Below are 22,975 nucleotides of genomic sequence, written 5' to 3' on the forward strand. Positions count from 1 at the left end.
ACTCTTAATTGTAAAATTAATGACAAAATTATATAAATCTAATACTTATTTAGGGAGAGTACAACAACAACAAACATGCTACTACTACTGAGTGTGTGATGTAATAGTTAGGATGCTTTGCATGCATAAAGTTTCTCATTTAGTTGCCTTCTAGAGTTCGATTCTCCTTTAGTGCTACTTATCCTGAGTCTTAAACTTGGCACTCTTTTGAAACTTATGCAGGAGTCTGTGGGCCCTTTGGGTAAGTTATAGTTTCCTATATGAGAAGGGTCTCAGCTAACAACCATCTTAAGAACTTTATATTAAGCCTCATCTTTACTCCTTGTTGGTTGTACTTTATATTTAATCTAACTTTAGTACATGTTTATATATATAAAGGTAACAACTCATTTAAAAAGATATTGTGCTTAATTATTATTATTCATAGCTAATATTTTGAATTAATTGTCATGAATATAATGGTGAGATGTAGAGAAGACATGAAAAATGGAAACCGGAGTTTTCATCTCTTTATATTAATTACACATAACAATGTAAGAATTGAATGGACATATATTACATTGTTTTGACCAATAATACTATTGTCCTTTTCACATTATCTCAATTAAGTCATTGTCAAGCACAAATTAGTATGCACTTGCAATGGGTGTGGTCACACCTAGTAGAAAGTGGCCATGTGGTTTTATTTTTATTTTTAAATAATAGAATTATGAGAGAGAGAAAAAAATATATTTATTATTACTATTAGTCTCCACTAATATCCTACATTATTACTGATTTTTTCTTTGAAATTAATTTTTTCACAATTTTTCCCCATTTTACAATTCCTCCCTTTCTCAATAATCAACATTTCACTAGGAGTTAATAATTTTTATAGAAATTATTAAAAAAATTACAATAATAACAATATAATATTTTAAGTAAAATAATCTAAGAATATTATTATAGAGTACTAAAGTAACTAATACTATTATAAGGTGACGTCATATAATAGATTAGCGATTTTTTATAATCTTTATTAAAGTAAAATAAGTGAGACCTAATAATAATATTACACCTCTCAAAAATACGAAACACCGTAGTTGCATTTCTATTAAGCTAAAAAGAATAAGAAATCTTTTGTGAGATAAAGACATAGCAACCACCAATTTAAATGGTTGCACCCACTAGTCTATGTCTATATGACTATAAGTTCTTCTTTTTTAGCTTTTGGTTATGAAATGTGCATTTATGGAAGGCCAAAAAGCCCAAAATTCTCATAACAAAAACAGTCTTGGCTTTATCTTTTTTGTGTACTCTCTTTCTTTCCCTCTCTCTCTCTTGTCACAATAATAGTCACTAGTACTTTGGTTTTTTGTGTTTCATTATTTCACCGACAAAAGCCAAAGAAAAGTGCAAAACGACATCGTTTTTTACAATGAAAATGAAAGTACTAACTATTATGGCTTTATATTCTCTTTTCACAAAAATAATGCTTCTATTGTTCATCTTCTTCTTCTTAAACCAAACTTTTACTTTGAAGTTTGGACTATTTGTGTACCCTATAAATCTTTCTCTGACACAACTAATAGTGATAGATATTAGATACATACATATGCATAGTTTGTACACACACCCCACATGAATAGTTGGTTCTTAATACCCAATAAAATTTTTGATAATTGAATAAATATATATAGTTTGTATATATACAAATTATTTTGTACACACCCCCACATGAATAGTTGGTTCTTAATATAAATTTTGATAATTAAATAAATATTTATATTTGATAAAATTAAATCCATCAAAAAAAAAATTACAGATGTGATACTAAGTTAATAAGGAAAATTATTCTAGATATTATTTTTTTTAAAAAAAATTATATTTTAGGTTACTTTCGTAGTTCTTTTAATATGTGAGTAGTTATGTAGATTTTCATAAAAATATTAAAAAAAATTATTTTAAAGTGTAAAATAAAAAAAAAACACTTTTAATATGTTCAATTTAAAATAAATGTAATTGGTTGAAATGAATTATTGCATTAGTGTATGTAATGTTTTAGTGCATATATCATTACTCATGTTATGAAAATAAATAAAATTAAAGTTGTTTTGGTGTATATTTTAAGTACATATATCATCACTAATATTATTTAAAAGAAATTATAATAATAAAGTTTCTCACTTTGCTATTTAATTAAGATAGTCTATTAGATGAAAAAACGTCTTGTTAATAATATTTAACTTTTTATATTTATTTACCTAAATATTATTGTGAATTCAAACACAATTATCGATGACTTGTGTTTATATTTTATTATACTAACCATGGCAATACATTAAATTAATGACGTGTGTGTGGAGAGGGAAATAGAGATATGAATGGGCTTAAGCCCAATTTGGTTGTAAGCTTAGGCCCACTACGTTATAGACCAAATGAAAAGTATGGATTCTACTTCAACGGGCCCCATGGCCCAAATTTATTAATAAAATTGACTGAAATCTGCAAAAGCAAGCTCTTGAATATATCAAAACGATGTTCAAATAAGCAACTTCTAAAACTTTTAAGATAAATATCACCATTAATGAAACATAACAATTTCTCATCAATTCATTTGCATTATAACCATGTTTCATTTTTTATTACTTTTTATTGGAAAATTTGGACAAAATTCGAGACTCAAATGGTTTGGTTTTGAAGAAAAGAGTTAACAAAAACAAATGAATCCTCATTGACTTGGCTGTAATGGCACAATATATGCTAAATGGCACAATATATAACAAGTCACAGGCAAAAACTTAGTATAAAGTAAACATAAACATTCCACAGTTCAGCTAATTAATCATCAAACCTTTGAAACCTAATAAACTATTAAAGCCGGTAACTAGTCGGCACGACCACACCCGAAGCAAAGCTTTTTAAAAGTCGTCTTCCCTAGAATTTCCACCACGGTAACCACCACCGCCGCCACCACCACCGTATCCACCGCCACCACCAGTACGAGGGCCGGATCGTTCGGTTGCATACGTTACACGGATGTTTCTTCCTTGTAAAGCCTGAAATTTGTTAAGTATACAATCACTACTCTATTATAGAGAGCAATTTAGATGTGTGCATAATCTTGTTGCATTTAACAGTGTTTTTACCTGACCGTCCATGGAAGACAATGCTGAGCTTGCTGAATCGTCGCTGGAGAAGCTAACGAAACCAAATCCCCTTGACCTACCGGATTCTCGGTCGCATATAACTCTAGCTGTAGATCACAAAGGACAAGCAGCACAAATTGAAATCAAAATATGAGTTCTATAAACTATAGCACAAGGAAGTGTTTTTTTCAGACTAGGATCCCGCCTAACCCTACAATATTTGGGAACTAAGAAACTATAACAATTGCTACGTAGGTACCCAGGAGGGATTCGAACCTCAAACCTTGTGGGAGTATAGCACAAGTATGAATTGAATTAACAACTTAAAATCATTTTAGTATATGAAGCTCCTACAACTCATTATAAAGTTCAACATAAGCACATATAAAAACAGTAACTGTTTACAACAGATATGCAAATATGAACTTGTGAATAAGAACTCTAAGCTAAAGACACAAATTAGTTAAATAACCACAACCAAGCAAGGTTTTAATTAAGCCAATTTCATAGCTCAAGAGAAGAACTGAAAACCATAAAAGATATGATTGAACTCACCTTCAGTAACATCACCAAAGCCAGAAAATGCATCTCTTAGAGATTGGTCATCAGTTCCATATGAAAGACCTAAACATACCAAGTTCGAAAGAATAAGTATCAAACCAAACAAAATAGAATAAACCCACTTTGGAATGACATATATAACAATGATTTTAACTAAAATACCTCCTACAAAAAGCTTTGATGACATGCAACGAACAGAATTAAGCATAGATGCCATTGGTGACTGTATATTCTGAGAAATGGTCTGCCTAAGAAGGCCACCAAGTTTACCAGAAAAAGCCATTTGTAATCTCTGTTAGGTCTACAAAAAAAAACTGCAAGAACACAAAAACAAATTCATTCATGTTAGAAACTCAAACAACACTAAGAAGAGTTTGAAATGTAATCAAAACTAAACATATCATTGAATTAATACATGAAAAATCATCCAACCAAACAAGTCGTTCATCTCTTACAAACTTTCAATCTATCAAATCTAAAAAATCCATACATGCCTAAAAAAATCAATGCAATTAGAATAATCATTAAAAAAAAAAATTATCCATGCTAGAAACTAACTCAAACAACACTAGAAGAGTTCGAAATGTAATCAAAACAAAAAAACAGAGCACAAAGACAACACATCACCAAATATTCATTTCCAATGAATATATCATCAATCACCCAACTAAACAAGCTGTTCATCTCTTTGAAACTTTCAATCTATCAAAACCTAAAAAAAAATCAATGCAATTAGAATAATCATAAAGCAAAAACAACCCAATATGCAAAAAGATATCAGCTTTTCGATCTGTAAACACACCCAAATATCTCAATAAACTTAAACATGTCTTAAATTTGCTTCATAAGAAATGATTACAACAAAACACTATAATCTCCAAACATTCCATTACAACAGCTGAAAGAGAAGAATCATAACCCAGAGAGAGAGAACTAGGGTTTTAGCTATACCTGAGAGAGAGGAGAGAAGGGGTTGAGATCAAAGCTGAAAGGAACGAATACAAACGAAGCGGCTAGGGTTTAACAATATATAGAGAGAGAGAGCCAAACCCCAACACAAGAAAATATCTCAGCTCAGGTTTATGGAGAGACTATAATCCAGTGCGGCTGCTTTTTCGTGTGACTGGTTTTTTTGTGCTTCCTCTCATTGTACCTTTTAGACTCATTTGCCTATTCACTTTGAGAAATGCTGGAAGTCACTAGGGTTGTACTATAAAGGGTAAATAGCGGCATAAGTACTAAAGTTTTGGGTTTGTAAGTGACATAAATTTAATGATTTTTTTTAGCGGCATAAGTACCTAATGTTTATAAAACTGTAATTTTTTTCAGTTTCATCAGTATAGACTCTGTTATTGTCTTAAACATGACACATATAAGATCCAAATTCTAAATTATTTGGATTTAAAACGGAGTCTGTACTGACGAAAATAGAGAAAAATTACCGTTTTACAAACATTTGGTACTTATGCCACTAAAAAAGTCATTAGGTTTATGCCACTTACAAACTCAAAACTTTGGATACCACTATTTACTTTACTATAAAATTACCAATCATACTTATATGTAGACTTTCAAAATTTTAAAATTTACAATAATTTGATATGATAACACCTATAGAACAAGGACAATTGAATATTGAAGTAAAATGAATTAGTACCTTCGACAGTACCCCAAGTGAGTGTGGATTAAATCCATGAATTTGGACAAAACCCAAGTTACATAGCTCAATACACCTAATGGTTTGGGCCTTTAAGTAGGTGCTCATGAATCTTTGATGGGCTTATTTGGTCTTTATTGGGCATGGGCTTTTGTATTTGGCCTAAACCTATTAAATTTTTGGTTATATTATGTAATTTCTACTTGAATATTTACAAAAATACTATCAAAAGATATAAATACAAATTATAATTTTATATAAACTAATTTTACATTAGATTATTCCAAAAAAAAAAAAAAAACGATAATAAGATTAACCTTTTCTTCAATTTTTTTTTCAAAAAATCATATACTATTTTAATCAATAGATTCTTGAATCATTATGTTAATTGAAAAAAATATATTAGTCATGATTATTGTTCTAAAAGTTTAATTAGTTTTTTAGCAAAAAATTAGTCCCTTAATTATTATTTTTTTTTTTGTGGCAAATTAGTCATTTGAAACAAACCCTTTACCTTAACAATTGTTTAAAGTGGTTGTTGTAATATAACACTTGATAGTGACAAAACATGGCACTTATTATACATGTGTATAAAGAACACTACATTCACATTTCTTCTTACTATTTTTATAAATGAAATTCTCTATTTCCCTCAATACAATTTGATTATTTGATCCATATTTTGGACAAAAGCTTAGCATTCATCTCACATTTTTCATGCTTTTTTTACAACTCAAGTACAAGGTCCTTCCTTGATTCATTCATGCTTATTGAAAACATCAAAAGAGTGATTCACATATCTTATAAAATTTGATGCATTAGGCTAAAATACACACACACAAAAAAAATGGGACCAATAAACATTTGAACATCACTAAATGTAAATATGAAGGGGATCCATTCAAATGTTGTTTGATATAATTACACCAAGTGAGTCTACTTAACCAATAATGCAATGTAGGTGCCAAACATCTTTATTCTAAAAAATAACAAGCAAAAACTAGTGAATCTAAGCCAAAGAACAAAACACAAAACCTATCCACCAAGACACACAACCCTTAGGATCCCTACCTCTCATCAACTACCACCAATTTTAGCTAAAATGGTCTCAGCCATAGATTTGATCCAAACATACTAGATTCACTAGCCACGATCACCTCTCGACCCAACCAGTGCCACCTTATGGGCTAAGACCCTTTGTGTTGCCTCGCTCTACACCAAGAATGAATTCAGACGACTAGATATGCATCCCTCGACGATGACCATGTGCACAAACACATAAGGATCCAAACAACACCCGAACCAAAAAAGGTCAACACCCCATGAATTGTCCTCCACCTCGCATTATCTTTATCTATATTCACAACACTATTTCCGACTAGACACATCTACATGCATAACTTGTATCGACACTAGTGACCCTAACAAAGAGGGAGAGAACGCAAAATTATTATTCGCTTGTAATAATTTGACTAATTTAACTTTTGACTAATTAATGACCACGTGTGTGTTCGAAAAGTTCTCATTACAAGAGAGAATATGAGGATTACAATCAAAATACTCAAAATACAAATAGAATTATTTCATCAAGATTACAATAAAGCTAGAGAAGAATAAGAAGAATAATAACACACAGAAAGTTTGAGGACCTTTGTCCTAAAAGTCATTTCCTCCCTCATATGGACACTTAGGGAAACTCTAGAAATGCTCTTAAGGATTTATCAAGCCTCATACGCTTAGCCTAGTGTCTAAGGATGAGCATATCTTCACAAGGTTCTAACCACAACAAATAATTTCAACTATTTCTCTACAAGTGAACAATATGACCTCTATTTATAGAGTTTTCACTCTCATATGGACATGAATGACCACCATAAAGCCCCTGGATGTTACCAATCATAAATTGAGCATTTATGTTATTAATTGGGTGATTTGGAGGAGTTTTGGGCTGTTACAAAGGCTCTCAAACTTTCAAAAATGTGGGCAATAATATGCTGAAAAAAACAGTAACTAGTTACTAGTTACCATTTTTTCAGCTTTGGCCAATTCTTTTCCAAAGTGTTCCAAATCATTCCCACTTGATTTTGAACCATTTATACATCTTATAAATGAATAAATCAAGTTTCCAACAACAATATTTTCAATAACTATCATTTATTCACATTCATAAACAATTAGTAACATATTTTACTAATTTAAGAGTGAAAAAAGAGATGAGAGTTACATATTCAAGTGATCATCAACTTAAAGGATTTGCAACTCCTATTTTGTGATCATTGTACACATTTTGTAACTCCATAATGTATGTTACAATTTGACAAAATTAATACTTTGTCACGCTTAATTATTTAATCTAAATATTATATTATATAAAATAATATAACATTCCCCTACTAGATTGAATAATATCTCATTTGTAGCAAATAATTTTGTAACACAACATTTTATTTAATCAATCAAACATTATATTATGGAGTAATATAATAGTGTGAGCATAAATAAATGAGGCATAAACACAATATTGCACATTAAAATTAATATTTAATTTTTATTAAATATTTAAACTAATTTACCGACTTTGCAAACACAAAATATATGTACTTTAGTTACAAATTTGAAGAGAGAAACTAAAACAAAGTAGGAGTGATAAAACGAGTTTCGACACGGCACATGAACACAAATACAACATAAATTTTACAGGTTAGGGTTAGGAAAATTAAATGCAAGTTAAAAATGGGTTGACACGAAATAAAAATGTGTTAAAGACGACCCGACCTAACTACATGAATTTGATACGGTTTTTTTATAAATAAAATAATATAAAAAATTATTAATAATAATATAACTATGTAAAAAAATATATTTAGTGATTGTGTTAAAAAAAAAAATTAATTTAATTTTTTTAAAAAATATTTGAAAATATTTGAAAATTTAAAAATTTTATTATATATATTAAACTACATATAAATAGATGTATATAAGTTTTTGGGAAATTTGCGGCAAAAGTCCCCAAAAAGTTCACGTTGATACAGATTAGTCCCCAAGGTCCAAAAATAGCGGCAATAGTCCTCAAGGTCACACTTTTTATTTGTCCGTTGGTCTCCAAATTAACAGATTCGTTAAATCTAATTCAAATGCCACGTGTCGAAATATCATTGGTGGGTGTTTATTATTTTAATTTAAAAAAATAAAAATAAAAATAAATAAATAATTTAAAATTAATTTCTTTTTTTCTTTTTCTTTTTCTTTTCTTTTTTTATCTTTTTCTTTTTCTTTTTTTTTTTCTTTCTCTTTCTTCTTCGTCTGTCTTCTTCGTCTTTTCTTCTTCTCACTGCCAGAAACCCAAAACCCCAACAATGTCATCAATTCTTCAAAGCAGCTTCCCACAACCCCAACAATGTGTGAAAAAATGATAAATTTGGCAAGAAAATTGGTACTTTAATATGTTAATTTCAAGCCAATATAGAGATTGGCTCTCTAAATGATATTTGAACAATCAAGGAAAACATAATCGTGAGAAACTTGCCAAAAATCATGCTTAAAGACTAGATTACTTCATTGAAAACAAAAAATTCATTGTAAGACCATAACAAATTCACAATATCAACCAGAATATCAAATTCTAACTAATCAAAACCAAAGGATTTTCCATAAATCACTCAACTCAAAGGAGATAGCAACTAAAAGCATTTCAACTCAAAGCATTTATTTTATTTGTTTTTTTTTCTTTTTTTCTTTTTTCTTCTTATTCTTCTTCGTCTTCTTCCTCTAGCCGCACTCCGACCCCCTCCCCACATCGTCTTTTTCTTTCAGCCACACTCGCCCATGCCCAGCCCCCGCCCCGCCGTCGAGATCCGAACCTCCTTCCCAGTCGTCCACTGCCCACTGCCGTCGAGATCCGAAGCTCCTTTCAAGGACGAGAAAGAGATGAAAAAGTCTGAAAAAATATATTAGGGCTTTGATGCTAAGGAAGGAGAGAGAGAGAGAGAGAGAGAGAGAGAGAGAGAGAGAGAGAGAGAGAGAGAGAGAGAGAGAGAGAGAGAGAGAGAGAGAGAGAGAGAGAGAGAGAGAGAGAGAGAGAGAGAGAGAGAGAGAGAGAGAGAGAGAGAGAGAGAGAGAGAAGCCCTGAACCTCAAGAGCAGTCAAGATCGGAGGCAATCCTTCACCAAATCTAACATCAACAACAGCACCAATGAAGTCGAGGAGGCACTATCGTGGTTGGATCACCGACTCGTCGGGCTGGTGGTGGTGGTTTGGGCGAAGGGGAGTTGAGAGGGTCGTTGGGCTGCTGCTGGTGGTTGTATGGTGCGTCGCTAGCTTGCTGCTAATGGTGGAGAGGGTCTTTTGAAATGGAGAAGAAGAAGAAGGTCATGGCAGGGGTTGGATGCGTGAAGAAGAGGTTGGAGAAGATGAATAAAAAAAAGAAAATATAAAATAAAATAAATTTATAATTTTAAAATATATTTTTGAGTTTTTTATTTTATTTTAAATTTTTTTAATTAAAATTATTATTTGGACCAATAAAAAATTGACACGTGGCACTTTATTTGGGTTTAACGGATCCGTTAGAAAAAGGACCAACGGACAAACAAAAATTGGGACCTTAGGTATTTTCACCGCCAATTTTTGAGGTTGAGGACTAATCGGCATCAACCTCAAGTTTTTGGGGACTTTTACCGCAATTATCCCTAAGTTTTTTAATGAAGCCATACTAAATTTATAATTTTTTCTTAAATTTATAATTTTTTTTTCTATATAGCAAAATAAGTCAAACCTTAAATAAAAAGGTCAAAGTGGGTCAACATTAACACGACATGATTTTTTACGAATTGAGTTAAGATTGAGAAAATTAGATGCGAGTCGAAAACAAGCCAATAAATTTAACATGAAATATAAAAACGGGTCAAAAAAAACAACACAAAAACGATACAATAATACAATAACACGTTTTACCACCCTTAAAACAAAGTCCAATTGCTTTAAAAGATAACTAATAAAAAATTACAACATCAAGTTGCATTAATTTATGTCACAAATATATAAAAAGAACATCAATTTACCAAAACAAAACTTGCAAGTAAAAAAAGATAAATAGTGAATTGATGTAGAAAGGGAAATGAAAAATGAATAATATAAATCCTTAAAATACACACACACACACACAAAAACATTTATTGCAAAACAAAGCCCATGTGGTGAAGAAGAGAGTAGAAAAACAAGGCGGCTACACTTTGCAATTTAGTCCCTCTTCATTCTCACATATTTGCAATCTAGTCCCTAAAATCCATACATTTATTATTTGCAATTTAGTCCCTCCTCACTCCCCTATATAAAGAACAATCAAAACCCATAATAATTCCTCAATTTCATTTTTCCCATTCTCGCGTGTAAGTTCCGAAGCCCCAATTTTATTTTATTTTTTAATTTTTTTAAAATTAAATAAAAAAAAACCTAATAAGAAAAAGAAGAGAAAAATAATTAAATAAATTAAAAATAAAAAATAAAATTATATATAAATATAAATATATTTACTAAAGAGAAAAAACCCAAACTGAGTCTGAGACTCTTTACAGAGTTAGAGAGAGAGAGTTTTAGAGAGAGAAACATCATTCTCCAGTACATATCCAGGAAAATTTTCAAAACCCTCGAATCAAATTCCACTATCGAATTTTTCACTCGAGAGATTGTTATTATTGTTATTATTATTTGGTATTTTTGTTTGAATTTTATTAAGCCATTTTTGGGGGTTATTCTCTCTTCTTCTTCTCTGAGGTTTTTTTTTTTTTTTTTTGGGGTTGTTGTTTCCATGGAGATATAGAGATCTCTCTTGTCCTTCTACAATGCCCACTTTGTAGCGGACAAGGTAATCTCAGGACCTTGACTTTTTTCTGTATTGGTTTTTCCTAAATCGAATTTGGTTTTTTTGATTTGTGTCGATCGATAATCGAATTGGAGATTAAAATGAAATTAATAAGATTAAAAATGGATACGGATATGATTTTTCGTTGTGTATATATATGTATGTGTGTATTTTGTGTGGACAAGTAAGCTCAGCTTGTGTTTTTTTTTTTTTGTGTTGGTGATTCTTTTTAGGGTTTCGTTGGATCATAACTGGAACTGTGGTATTCTTTGAAGTTTGGGGATTTTTGTGATAATTAGGGTTTTGATTGAACTGGGCTTGGTTGAATAATCAGCTTTAGATTGGGGGAAGTGAGGTTTCGATCTCCTTCAGTTGAGGGGTTCGACAGTGCAGTGTTTGAGCTTGTGAAATTGAGGACAAACATTGTTGTTGATAAGAATTGAAGAGAATTGGATAGGAGAGTGATCAAAAGAGTTGGCTTGGAGGAGAAAAAAAAAGGGGGGGTTTTGATGTTATTCTTCTTCTTCTTCAAGGGGATGAATTTTGTATTTGGTATTGGTTATAAGGAGGAGCTAATGATTATGTATTGGCCCAGAAAGCAGCATCGAGGATCAGGTTATAACGGACCATTTTGTTTCTGAGGAAACCCTTTTGGATTTAACATAGGTGAATAGAGTCCTTGACTTGACCAGAGTAAAAAGCATTTCAGTTTTTGTTTTTTATCTGGGTTTGAAGCATTGTTGAAGTAGTTCATTGTAGTGCTGTATTTGATTTCATCAAGTGGTTGCATTTTTAATTGGTGAAGTAAAAATTACAGTGGTTTCTGCTGCTGCTTGTTGTGACAGTTTTTAGTTAGGGGGGGTTAACTGTGTGGTAGTTTGCATCTGTTGAAGTGGTCGAGAGTGGTTAATGGAGGAATATTAATGCAGGAAATGAATGCGGGGACATGGTGCATGGACAGGAGCATAGTTGTTGGTTCTTTCCCTTTTCGGAACAGTGTTACTGGAAAGTGATATCAACATTTTCTTCTGTGGAAGGCATTCGTGTTGTTTGTTGTGGGATTCTGTGCAATGTCGCGCTGTTTTCCGTTCCCGCCACCAGGATATGAAAGGAAGGCTAGGAACAATGAAGTGGATTTACTAGAAAAGGTTAAATCTAATTTCTTTTGTTGACTTCTGTTTCATCATCATTGGCATCATATTTGCTGGAGGCATGGACATAACTATAAATTCTGATTTATGCAGTTTTGAAATGGGTTAATCTATCTTAATCATTTACTTGGAACATAATTACTCCTTAGATAGTTGTCATTGTTTCTGTTAACTGAAATTCAGTTGATTATGATGAAGGATGTAGTGTCTTCAATTTAAAGATGTGAAATTCAGTTTATTATGCTGAAGGATGTAGTGTTTTCAATTTTAAAGTGTCGCTTTTTAAACACTTGATAGAGATAGATAGAATCTTAATCATCTGGTATTGACATATGAACTGAATATTTAAGTATCAGTGAGATGATAAGTTTGAGATATAGTGGTTTTACTCTAAATTGTATTGTAGAGAATAAGGATAGGAAAATTGGCCTATTTGTTGATTGAAAGTAAATTTTTAACCGCTTTACAACATGTATTTGTGGGATATCTTGGTTCATGTTAACCTCTTTGTTGGTGTATGATTTAAACTTCCTTAGTAGTTAATTTGTGTTCCAGGCATGTGAGGCAAGTGTGAAAGATTCTTTATGTTTTATGATTGTGCCAGTGCCATTTTATTGTAAAACATTTTGTCGCCGTCTTTCCTTTTCCATATTAGTTGCATGCGCCATAGATTTGGGAAGTGGAAGAATAATTTTCAATTTGTTTGAATGAATGCCAAAGTAGAAGAAAAATAAATGTAACACCATTAAACTTCTTCTAGTGTTGAGCAGCAAGTTAAATATGATTAGTTAATAATGCTAAAATGTGTGTGAAATGCTTGACTGCACCATAGCACAGGCATTACCTAGCTACATTTTTTTTTCTAAAACCATGGCCATCTGTAAGGAACCATTTTTCAATTTCTTTTGATGATAGTTGTTCTTTCCCATTCATATTATAGATTAGGTGATGATCTCTGTTATCCGAATCTCTTTTTCATCTATAGATAAAAGATGTATTGCACATTAACAAATATCTGTGTCCTTGTTTGTGTTGGTTATTAGATTATTTGGCTTGTAGATTCTGCTTACCACCACTGGTGTTGCTCGCAATATTTGCTTAGCTTGTAGACTAGACATTTTAAAGTTCATTCAGTTGTACTAGGGATATGTTACTGTTAGTTGTTTTTTTTTTTGGATTTTATGATACTTCATAATTGTAGAATCTTGACGTGTTTTCGATGATATTTTCAACATCTTCAACACAATAACAAAGTAATGTGGTATATACATAACTTCGTGTCTTTTAACCATAAGCTTTTAGGACTAACTGATATAAGGGCTCACATTTTTGGCCAAGATACCTTATATCTTGGTTGAATTGTTTTGCCACATAAGCACAAGTTACGTTTGTTTATAATTTGAATATGACAGTATGCACATATCATTACTTGAGAAACTCCCTATTCTCTCAACAAATCCAAAAAACAAAAGGTTTGAAAAATTTCACCTATAAACTGCAACCTAGAATTTTATGTTAGGCCTGCTGTATGCCTAACATATTCCAGTCGTAATAGGGCCAACCATCAAAAATAAGAGAGAGACTAGCCGGGTTTTATTTACTGACTTATATTCTTAGTTAATTCTTGTCATCATAGTCAACAAAGATGGTCAGCAACTTACTGCCCTAGTCGATTAGTGAGATGTCTGAATATTCCTTGTGAAGATCTCAAAGTGTCTCGAAGACTTGAAAATTCTGTAAGCAGTTTTGATATCAGTAAAGATTCGATCCTAGCTTTTCTTTGAATACTCAGGTGTATCAGTTTATCCATTCCCATCCTAACCACTTAGCCACTATCACTCTACAATTACGAAGTCTTTTTGAAAAAAAAAAAATTGACCACTGGGACAAAGCAAATTTACAATGGATCTCAGAATCCTTCTTGTATCTCATTGCCTTTTTACAATTCAATTAGTTTCTCAACTCCTAGGTTATAGTTTCACCTATTATATTCCGGGAATCTTTTCTAATGAAATGTTACAAACATATTCTCTGTCGAAAGCCTAAAAATTGATCTCTCTTTTACACAGAGTGTGACCATAATGTCAAATTCATCATATTGGTGGTTATTTAGTGAAAGAATAATCTCTATTTTTTTCAGTTGACTGTGGATTTGTTTGAGAAATTACTTTGAAGCAGAGGGAATTTTTTAACATTTTTCATTTCTTTAGCTTTTTAAAGCTCTAATGTTTTGAATTTAATCTTACAATATTGTCATGCTAATTTAGGCATTGGAAAAAAAAAAAGAGAGAGAGGGAGAAAGAATGATCACCTGGGGCAGCATAAGGGGTTCTCCTTTAATTGTAGTTTCGATATATTGATTTTGAATCTATGTTCTTTCTTGTATAGGGGATGTTTACCTTTACCATATATATTTTGCTGGGATTCATTTTGCTCAAATTGTTGAGTTATATCTACTTTGAGTGCCTGCGCCTGTGTGTTTTTATCCTGATAACTTTCCATTGAAGATCTTTGTGGTATTTATTGGAGTTATTTTCACAAATACTTCTTACTTTGAATATCTCTGCTATATTCAAGTATTTGCATAATCTTAAAGAGTTTTGTTTGTTTTCTGTGTTGTACAGGAGAAGCACCGAGAAAAAAAGCATAAGAAGGATAAAAAGGACAAAGAGAAGAGAGAAGGTAAGGATAAAAAAGAGAAGGATAGAAGTGATGGGAAGCATCGGGATAAGAAAGACAAAAAGGAAAAACACAAAGACAAAGACAAGGACAAAAAAAGGGACAAGGAGAAAGACGGGGAGAAACCTAAAGACAAAACAAAGACGTCGGATGACAAGAGAGTTTCGGGAAAGAGTGAGTCTCATGGTGGAGAGAAATTCATTCAGAAAGATGTCAGAGACAAAGATATTAGCGCTGATAAAAAGCTCTCTACGAAAATTGGAGACAATAATAAGGCAGAGAAGCTTACTAAGAATAGTAATGGGGATGATGAGTCTAAAGTGGTTCAGGAGTTTGCTAGGAGAACTAAAGAAGAGGCAACTGGAACTGGTAACAAATTTGAAAGTTTCCCTGTTGCAGATCGGAGAAAGGATGAGGGGATGGTCAGATTTGTGGCGAAGGATACAAGCACTTTGGCCGCAGGCATGGTGGTTAAGAGAGGTGAATTTAAAACAACAGATGGGCAAGGAACCAGGGATGTTACGAGACCTGGTGGAAATGCAATGGTTCAGAACACAACTGGAATGGTACAAACTAAATTTGAATCCTTGCCCAGATTGTTGGATAAGAGTGGTGATACGAAGATGGATGGTAATGAGAAGACGAAAGACAAAGAAAGTGACGATAAACGTGGGGTTAAGAGGAAGGACAAAGATAGAGAGAAAAAGAGTCATGGAAAGGATAAGGACAGGGATAAAGAGAAGAAAAAGGAAGATAAGCAGAAAAGAAGGGAGGAGAAACAGAGGAAAAAGGAGGAGAAACAGAAGAGAAGAGAAGAAAAAGAGAAGAAAAAAGAGGAGAAAGCGAAGGAGAAAATTCAACTTAAGACCACAGAGCTGGATACCTTAAGAGAAAGCAACAAACAGAACCTCAATAATCATACAATCAAAACCGCTCAACTTCCCAATGACAGCAACAACAACGGTGTTCCTGTTACCGGAACTCCAAAGAAGAGGAAGGAGATTGAGACAAATGGAGTTGCACATGGTGAGTTTGACAAGTCAATCATTATTTGCAGAATGATTTTCCTTCACAACACTAATAGGATTTTGATTATTGTATGATCATATAACAAATTCTGTTACAACTAAGATTTTTAACGGTTCCCACTTGATTAACCGGCATATTCTTGAAATCATTTTTGCTAATGAGGTCTAAAGTCTTGTTATTTCTTGGTAGTTGATGCATAAAGTTTCCCGTTTTTCATTATTCTTACAGCCCATGATAATTTGCCTGGTAAGTTGCCAAGGCCTGCATCATCATCTTCTTATTCATCAAGGGAAAATGGAAGAATACTGGAACCGTGCCAAATTTCTGCTGATGTAACAGATAGAAAGGGAGGGTCCAATAATCTCAAGATGGAGAATAAAGATAAATCAGATAGAAAGGGAGCATCCAATAATCTCAAGATGGACAATAAAGATCGAAAGATAAATGGTGTTATAGAAACTCATCCCTTGTCTGTTTCCACGATGAAACTCAAGTCTGCGAAAGCAGTAGCTGATCCAATTGCTGAAGCATCATCGGTTAGACCACCGGATACAGAAGCTCGGCCATCATCTGTCTCTCATAATATGAAGCTTAAGTCTGCAACAGCAGTTGCTGATCCAATTGCTGAAGCATTGGTGAAACCGCTCCATCCAGAAGCTCAGCAGTCGTTGTCTGCCTCTCCTAAGAAGCCCAAGTCTGCAACAGTAGCTGCTGATCCAATTTCCGAAACATTGGCAAGACCACCCCATACAGAAGCTAAGCCATTGTCTGTCTCTCCCATGAAGCCTAAGTCCACACCACCGCCACTACCACCACCACCAGCAGTTGATCCAATTGCTGAAGCGTTGGCAAGACCACCCCATCCAGACTCGAAGTACATTAGCCAGATTTATTCTGTACCGAACAGGGAAGAATGGTCTGACCACAGTGACGATGAATGGCTGTTTGACATTAAGACTTCCGAAACAACAAAGAAGGCAAAGTTGGAACCATCAACTGTTGAGGAGACACCACAGGTGTGGTCGGAAGCTCAACAGATAGAATCAGCTGATATATTAGCTCTGCCATACGTTATTCCTTATTGATTGGTTATCGAAAGCGGCATATGCTTCCCAACCGATCTGATGTGGGCAACCAACCCTTAAAGGTATACACGAAGCCCCTTGAGATGATGGGCTTTCTGATTTGTTTCTACATATTCTTTTGTTATAACACTCTGCAGTGAAATTGAGCACAGTGTGAATTGAGTGGTTGCTCTGAAATTGGAATTTCGGTTCTCATGCCACCCCATCATACGATATAGCGTGCTGTGGCATGGCGGCGGCTGGCTGGTGATTCGGGGATTTGGCGAGTGGTATGGAACCACTAAATTCATTCATAAAAGGAGAGGCAAGTGAGTGAGTGAATGAGCTTTGTGGAATTTTAATTTTTCATTTTGGTAGAGGTGAGCTGTTTCTAATTGATATGATGAGAGAATATATAAAGAGAAAAACTAGAAGATATAATGTGGTAATTTGCAACTCCACCACAATTTTGATTTGTAACATAGGACAGGACTCTCTTAATTACCAGAAATGTAAGATAGAGGGAAAAAGAAGATAAAAGAAGAAGAAAGTAGTCGCATTCATTCATTTTCACCTCTTCTATTTGCTTTGTCTCCATACTCCCATCCCATCCATTATTCTCCATTTTAGAAAGGAAAAAAAAAAGTGGCATGCTTCCCTTTTTCTAATTGTTTTTTTTTATTCCTAATTTTAATTTTATCCATGTTACAATTAATCTTTTGCTTTCCAAGTAGTTTAATTAGAATGATTAATTTAGGGTGTGTTTAGAAGTAATTGTGTAATTATCAAGTCTAGTAATTATACTGAATTCATAGTTTGGCAATTTAAGTAGTCGAGTTTATGGTAACATTTAAGTTATGATTATGTTTAATTAATAAATAGAGATTTATAGATTTTAAGAATTATTCTGAACAGTGGTCTTGGCTGAAATGATGTATAAATAGGTATTTTGATAAATAAAAACAGTATTAATGTAACTTTGCTTATGTAGAGAGAAATAAGATAAAAAAGAAAAGAAAATGCAAAACAAAACAAACAAGAAGTATGCATGTAAGCACACTAGTTTGAAGCTTGTCTACCTGAAGGTGAGTTAAATGGATTCAAATGAAATTAGTGGCTTGTATACAAGCTTGTTATGCTTTGAGGCTTATAGACAGCCTGTGTAGGGGAAGAGAAAAAAAATATAATTCTTTGGAGATTGATGAGACAGGTTTGATGAGACTAGACGTCTTTTCTTCCTCTTCTTTTATCTCTATTCATCCCTAGCTAGTAGATTGCGTAAATGTATATATAAAGGTAGCTTGTCGTGCCTCCTCAAGGTAAGTCGTATCTTCGTAAAATGTATTTAACCTAAGCTCAAATGTATATCCACATAAGGCTTTGTGCAATTACTATTTATTTTTTTATACATATTTATTTACTCTTTTATTATTATTATTATTATTATTATTATTATTATTATTATTATCTCATTTTATTACACATAATCCATCTCTCTCTTATTTACTCATCAACAAAAAGTCTAAAAGTTTCCTTATTTGTCTAAACAAAAAAAAAACAAATTCCTTATTTTGGCTTTGGTTTAAAAATAAAACCACCTCTCTTCCTTAGAAAAAAGCTAATTAGTAATTTTTCCCCCTGAAATTTGACATGTACTAAATTGTGCCCCTGAACTTTTTTGGCCGTTAAAAATTCCCCCTGAACTATTGAAATTGTTAAATTTAAGGATTTTTGGCTAATTTTAGTAAAAAAATTCTAACATGAAAGTTCAAGAGGCATGATGTAGTACATATCAAAATTTGAGGGGCATGATTTGGTAGATATCAAAGTCTGGGGAGCATAGTTTAGTACATAAACAATCATTGAAGCAGTAAAATTGAATGAAATTAAACAAAAGTCCTTAAATTTAACAATCTCAATAGTTCGAGAGGAATTTTTAACGGCCAAAAAAGTTTAGGAACACAATTTACTACATGTCAAAGTTCAAGGAAAAAAATTACTAATTAGCCTTAAAAAAATATAAAAAAATCTTTGTTTAGCTTCAACAAATTCGTATAAAAATTCATCATCCATTTTTTCATTTCTTGTATATTGTTTACTTTAGAAACTTAATCTGTTGTAAATCAGGTAAGAATCGAAAACCATACAAAAATTATGGGAAACAATGATAAATGTAAGAAAAGTGCCAGTAAATCTTCCTCGAAACAAAACAACCATACCCGAATAAACAATAGAAACGACAATAAATGATAGAAGCGACGATATAATATTCATATATATTTAGAAAATGACAATGTATCACATAATGGATTACATATACTTGTAAGCTATTTTCGGGGGAGAGGGTTGTCTATCGTTGGCCTCTGTAGTAGAATCAGTTGTCGTGATCATGATTTTCCTTTTGGGAGGATCCTTCTCTTTTTGGCTAGTTGTGGGCAAGGAATGATTCAAACCCCGACACCGTAGTTCGTAACAACATTCTCTAAATAATGTTTTTTGACTATGAATAATAGACTATAATAATGTTTTTTTAAGATTTTTGAAATGTGTTGTTTGGTTAGAAGGAGTGAAAATATGATTAGAAATGGAATAGAATCAAATTTAAAATGCTTACAAAAATTGATAATTTTTTGATTAATTTTTTATCCTGCATTAGAATGGTCATTAAATCTATTTAAAAATAAAATAGTCATTCCACCAAAATGATGAAAAAGTCATTTCATTAGAATAACATTCCAATACTTTAAAATACAACTAAAGAAATGAATGAAATAAACATTGTTTCTTTTCTATTCCATTGCATTTTATTACCTCCAACTAAACGCTACCTAAGAATACGCTTAATTAAGAGAAATAAAAACATGAATGAAAATGAGGATGTGAATACAAATAGAATAGTCTACCAAAATAGGAAAAAAATCATTCTAATACTTTAAAATGCAACCAAACAAAACAGCGGAATGAAAATTGATTCAAATCCCCATTCCATTTCATTACCTTCAATCATAAGCAAAATCACTTGTAGAAATTAATGAATCTCAACTTGATGAACATATAAATTTCATGCACCCAACTTTAACAACAATCTACAAAGTACCTATGGACATTGGTTGTTCATGTCATTACCAATCCAATAAAGAGTTTTACATTAGTTTTATTGAATTTGAATCCTAAATTCAGTTAAGAAAGGAGAAAGCTATTAAGACAAAACAAACAAAAACAAGAATTTAACTATACCTGTTTGGATCAACAAAAGTTCATACAATGTTGGAACTTAAAAATGATCCAACTTCCCCCTATCACTTAAAAATGGTAAGATATTGCACAATAACTGTTAACACACAATCATTGAGAACAACAGAATCAAGTGTTTATAGCTAGTAATATCAGAAGTCAATTTATCAATTGTGAACAAAGTAATAAACAACATTGAAGAAATTAAGATATGATCCAGAGCTTGTACTTATATAACAAAGCCTAAAATCCATTAGGGTGTCATGTTCTTTCTACCTAGTTCTTTGGCAGTTCCATTTCTATTTCTAAATTCTCTAACCGTTCGATGTAAAGTAATGAAAAAACTCATCTTTGACATCTTTATTTCCCTTGTTTCGCTTCGGGGGAGATACAACAAGAACTGCTTATTAAGAATCTAACTTATGTATAAGAATGGATCCCCTAAGGTATCAAAAGGGTAGTTTAGCATCAGATTCTAAAGATAGTTCCTCCTAATAATTTTAAGAATTATAAAGGAAAAGTCATAAAACTCTACTGATCACATTTGATATGAGTAAACAAACCTTTGTATATCAATGAACAGAAAAGGTTAAGGTTAAGGTATCATCCTTAAAAGAAGCAAAAAAATACAAATCAAACACTACTTAACAAAGTGTTTCTCAAGCTTAAGATTAATTAAACAAAGCAAAAGTCCTTACAATTCATTCATTATTTCCACAAAAGATTACACCTTCAGCTCTTTTCATAACACAATCCACAAAATCCTCAAAACCATTACTAATCTGTGAAACCCCTTTTCTGTATTTGTAATAATAATGTCATAATATATAAAATTAATTACATTACAAAGGTCTAAACATTTCAAATTGTCTTTATTGATAAAAAAAAAAGTATCTTTAATTTAAATAAACAAAAAAACCTGGAAATTATTTGAGTTTCATTGGAAAAAGCTAGGGCTACTTTTGTGATTGCTGTTGAAGCTTGGGATCCTGGGGTAAAACCACTGGTTTGTTCTGAAATTCACGCCATTTGTTGATGCCAATCACACAAATGACTGAATCAAATAGATTCAAACTCAAATTAGATCATAAATTGGTATTATATATATGAACATATGTATATATATATATATATAGAGAGAGAGAGAGAGAGAGAGAGAGAGAGAGAGAGAGAGAGAGAGAGAGAGAGAGAGAGATTACAGGCGGCACCGACGAAGTAGACGAGGCGGGTAACCTTAGGGCCAGGGGGACCTGCTAATTCTTCTCCATTCAAATTCATGGCTTCTTCTTCTTCTTCTTCTTCTTCTTCCCTAATGAGTAGTATCACAGTGAGCTTTGAGAATTTAGTTTTGACTTTTGACCATTTTTTTATTGGAATTTATTTTGAAAAATTGCACTTTAGATTTTTAAATTAGATGTTTTTTTGTTTTATAATGAGAATTATTCAAAAAAATACTCTTTTTTTCTTATGTAATATTTACAATTGAAAATTTATATTTAATCCCATATTTAAGTTCACCTCTTTTTATTTCATTATTATTTTTTTTTGAAAAGCACATAATTTTATTTTTAAAATTGTAGTTTTTTATGAAAACACCCTATTTTTATTACAAAATTAGGTCTTATTACATTTTCTTTCCATCTTTATATTTTTTACAAATATTTTTCTTTATACATATGGATGTTGATTTTTTGGAGAAAAAATAATATTGTTTTCATTTTGCCACAATATTATACAATATTTCTGCAACGTAAAAATAATACGTAAAGAACAAAAATCATTAAAAAAGTAAAAATTAAAAATAAAAATATAGAATAATTAGCGATATAAGTACACAAAGTTTTAAGTTTGTAAATGACATAAATTTAATGTTTATTTTTAGTGTCATAAGTACCCAATATTTGTAAAATATTAATTTTTCTCCAATTTCGTCAGTAAAGACTCCATTTAAATTTAGTCTAGAACATTTAAAAGTAATTGATACTATATCTTTTTTATAGACCTAATGATTTAGAATATGAACTTTATATGTACCTTGTTTAAAACAATAACAAAGTATATAATGAGAAAATTAGAGTATAATTTTACAAATATTAAGTATCTACGCCGCTAAAAATAAATACTGAGTTTATATCATTTACAAATTTAACATTTTAAATACTTATACCACTATTTACATAATCCGTAAAAACATTAATTTATTTGTTATTTTAAGATCTTTATTAAATAATGAGATTTTTACACCACACTAAAGTTTCCAACTATTTACTTTTTTTTACTGTGGGGTAGAATTTTTTTTAAAAATATTGTGTTTCTTTTTTTATAATACTCTGTAAGTTTTATACTGTGTACTGTGTTAAGTTTTCACGGTTGTTTTTTAGTTGTTTCACTGTTGTTTCAATTAATCTGTTTTGTTGTTTTACGGTTATTTTATAAAAAAATATTATTTTTGTAAAACCCCCCTTAAATATTGGGGTAAGTTGAAAAATACTATTTTAATTAATCAATTAATTAAATTTACCTCCAATTTTATATTTAATTGAAACATACTTCTTTTTATATGTATTGTACTCAAAATATCCTGACATAAGAGAGTCACATGGAGAGTATCT

At 31.7% G+C, this 22,975-nt stretch overlaps 2 protein-coding genes across 6 annotated transcripts; one reads left to right on the forward strand and one right to left on the reverse strand.

Annotated features, from left to right (window-relative positions):
• Positions 1-2,691: 2,691 nt before the first annotated feature.
• On the reverse strand, positions 2,692-4,755 carry LOC115722466 (glycine-rich RNA-binding protein 4, mitochondrial). The gene is made up of 5 exons (XM_061103915.1): positions 4,641-4,755; positions 3,852-4,002; positions 3,684-3,752; positions 3,129-3,235; positions 2,692-3,038 (listed from the first exon to the last, which is right to left on the reverse strand). Exons 2-5 carry the CDS (start codon positions 3,970-3,972, stop codon positions 2,901-2,903), a joined length of 435 nt encoding a protein of 144 aa, XP_060959898.1. The 5' UTR covers positions 3,973-4,002; positions 4,641-4,755; the 3' UTR covers positions 2,692-2,900.
• Positions 4,756-10,719: 5,964 nt separating this feature from the next.
• Positions 10,720-17,696, forward strand: LOC115722379 (uncharacterized). 5 transcript variants are annotated; one of them, XR_009684431.1, is made up of 5 exons: positions 10,720-11,209; positions 11,440-12,354; positions 14,982-16,062; positions 16,294-17,212; positions 17,303-17,696. XR_009684431.1 is itself a non-coding variant. In XM_030651578.2 (5 exons), exons 3-5 carry the CDS (start codon positions 12,277-12,279, stop codon positions 17,148-17,150), a joined length of 2,016 nt encoding a protein of 671 aa, XP_030507438.2. In that variant the 5' UTR covers positions 10,720-11,209; positions 11,440-11,872; positions 12,136-12,276; the 3' UTR covers positions 17,151-17,696. The 5 variants fall into 5 exon arrangements, 3 of the variants coding, with proteins under 3 accessions (XP_030507438.2, XP_060959899.1, XP_030507439.2); XR_009684432.1 differs by having other exon boundaries at positions 12,136-12,354; XM_030651578.2 differs by having other exon boundaries at positions 11,440-11,872; positions 12,136-12,354; positions 16,294-17,696.
• Positions 17,697-22,975: the final 5,279 nt, after the last annotated feature.

The sequence above is a fragment of the Cannabis sativa genome, chromosome 9, assembly GCF_029168945.1.
Source record: "Cannabis sativa cultivar Pink pepper isolate KNU-18-1 chromosome 9, ASM2916894v1, whole genome shotgun sequence".
NCBI lineage: Eukaryota > Viridiplantae > Streptophyta > Magnoliopsida > Rosales > Cannabaceae > Cannabis > Cannabis sativa.

Excerpts from the sequence above, each read along its gene's own strand:
- LOC115722466 (XM_061103915.1), bottom strand. The coding sequence starts at position 3,972 with ATGGCTTTTTCTGGTAAACTTGGTGGCCTTCTTAGGCAGACCATTTCT. Across the intron at positions 3,753-3,851 it reads ATCAAAGCTTTTTGTAGGAG|GTCTTTCATATGGAACTGAT; the intron begins GTATTTTAGTTA and ends TGGTATGTTTAG. Across the intron at positions 3,236-3,683 it reads CTTTGGTGATGTTACTGAAG|CTAGAGTTATATGCGACCGA; the intron begins GTGAGTTCAATC and ends TGTGATCTACAG.
- LOC115722379 (XM_061103916.1), top strand. The coding sequence starts at position 12,277 with ATGTCGCGCTGTTTTCCGTTCCCGCCACCAGGATATGAAAGGAAGGCT. Across the intron at positions 12,355-14,981 it reads AAGTGGATTTACTAGAAAAG|GAGAAGCACCGAGAAAAAAA; the intron begins GTTAAATCTAAT and ends TGTGTTGTACAG. Across the intron at positions 16,063-16,293 it reads GACAAATGGAGTTGCACATG|CCCATGATAATTTGCCTGGT; the intron begins GTGAGTTTGACA and ends TTATTCTTACAG.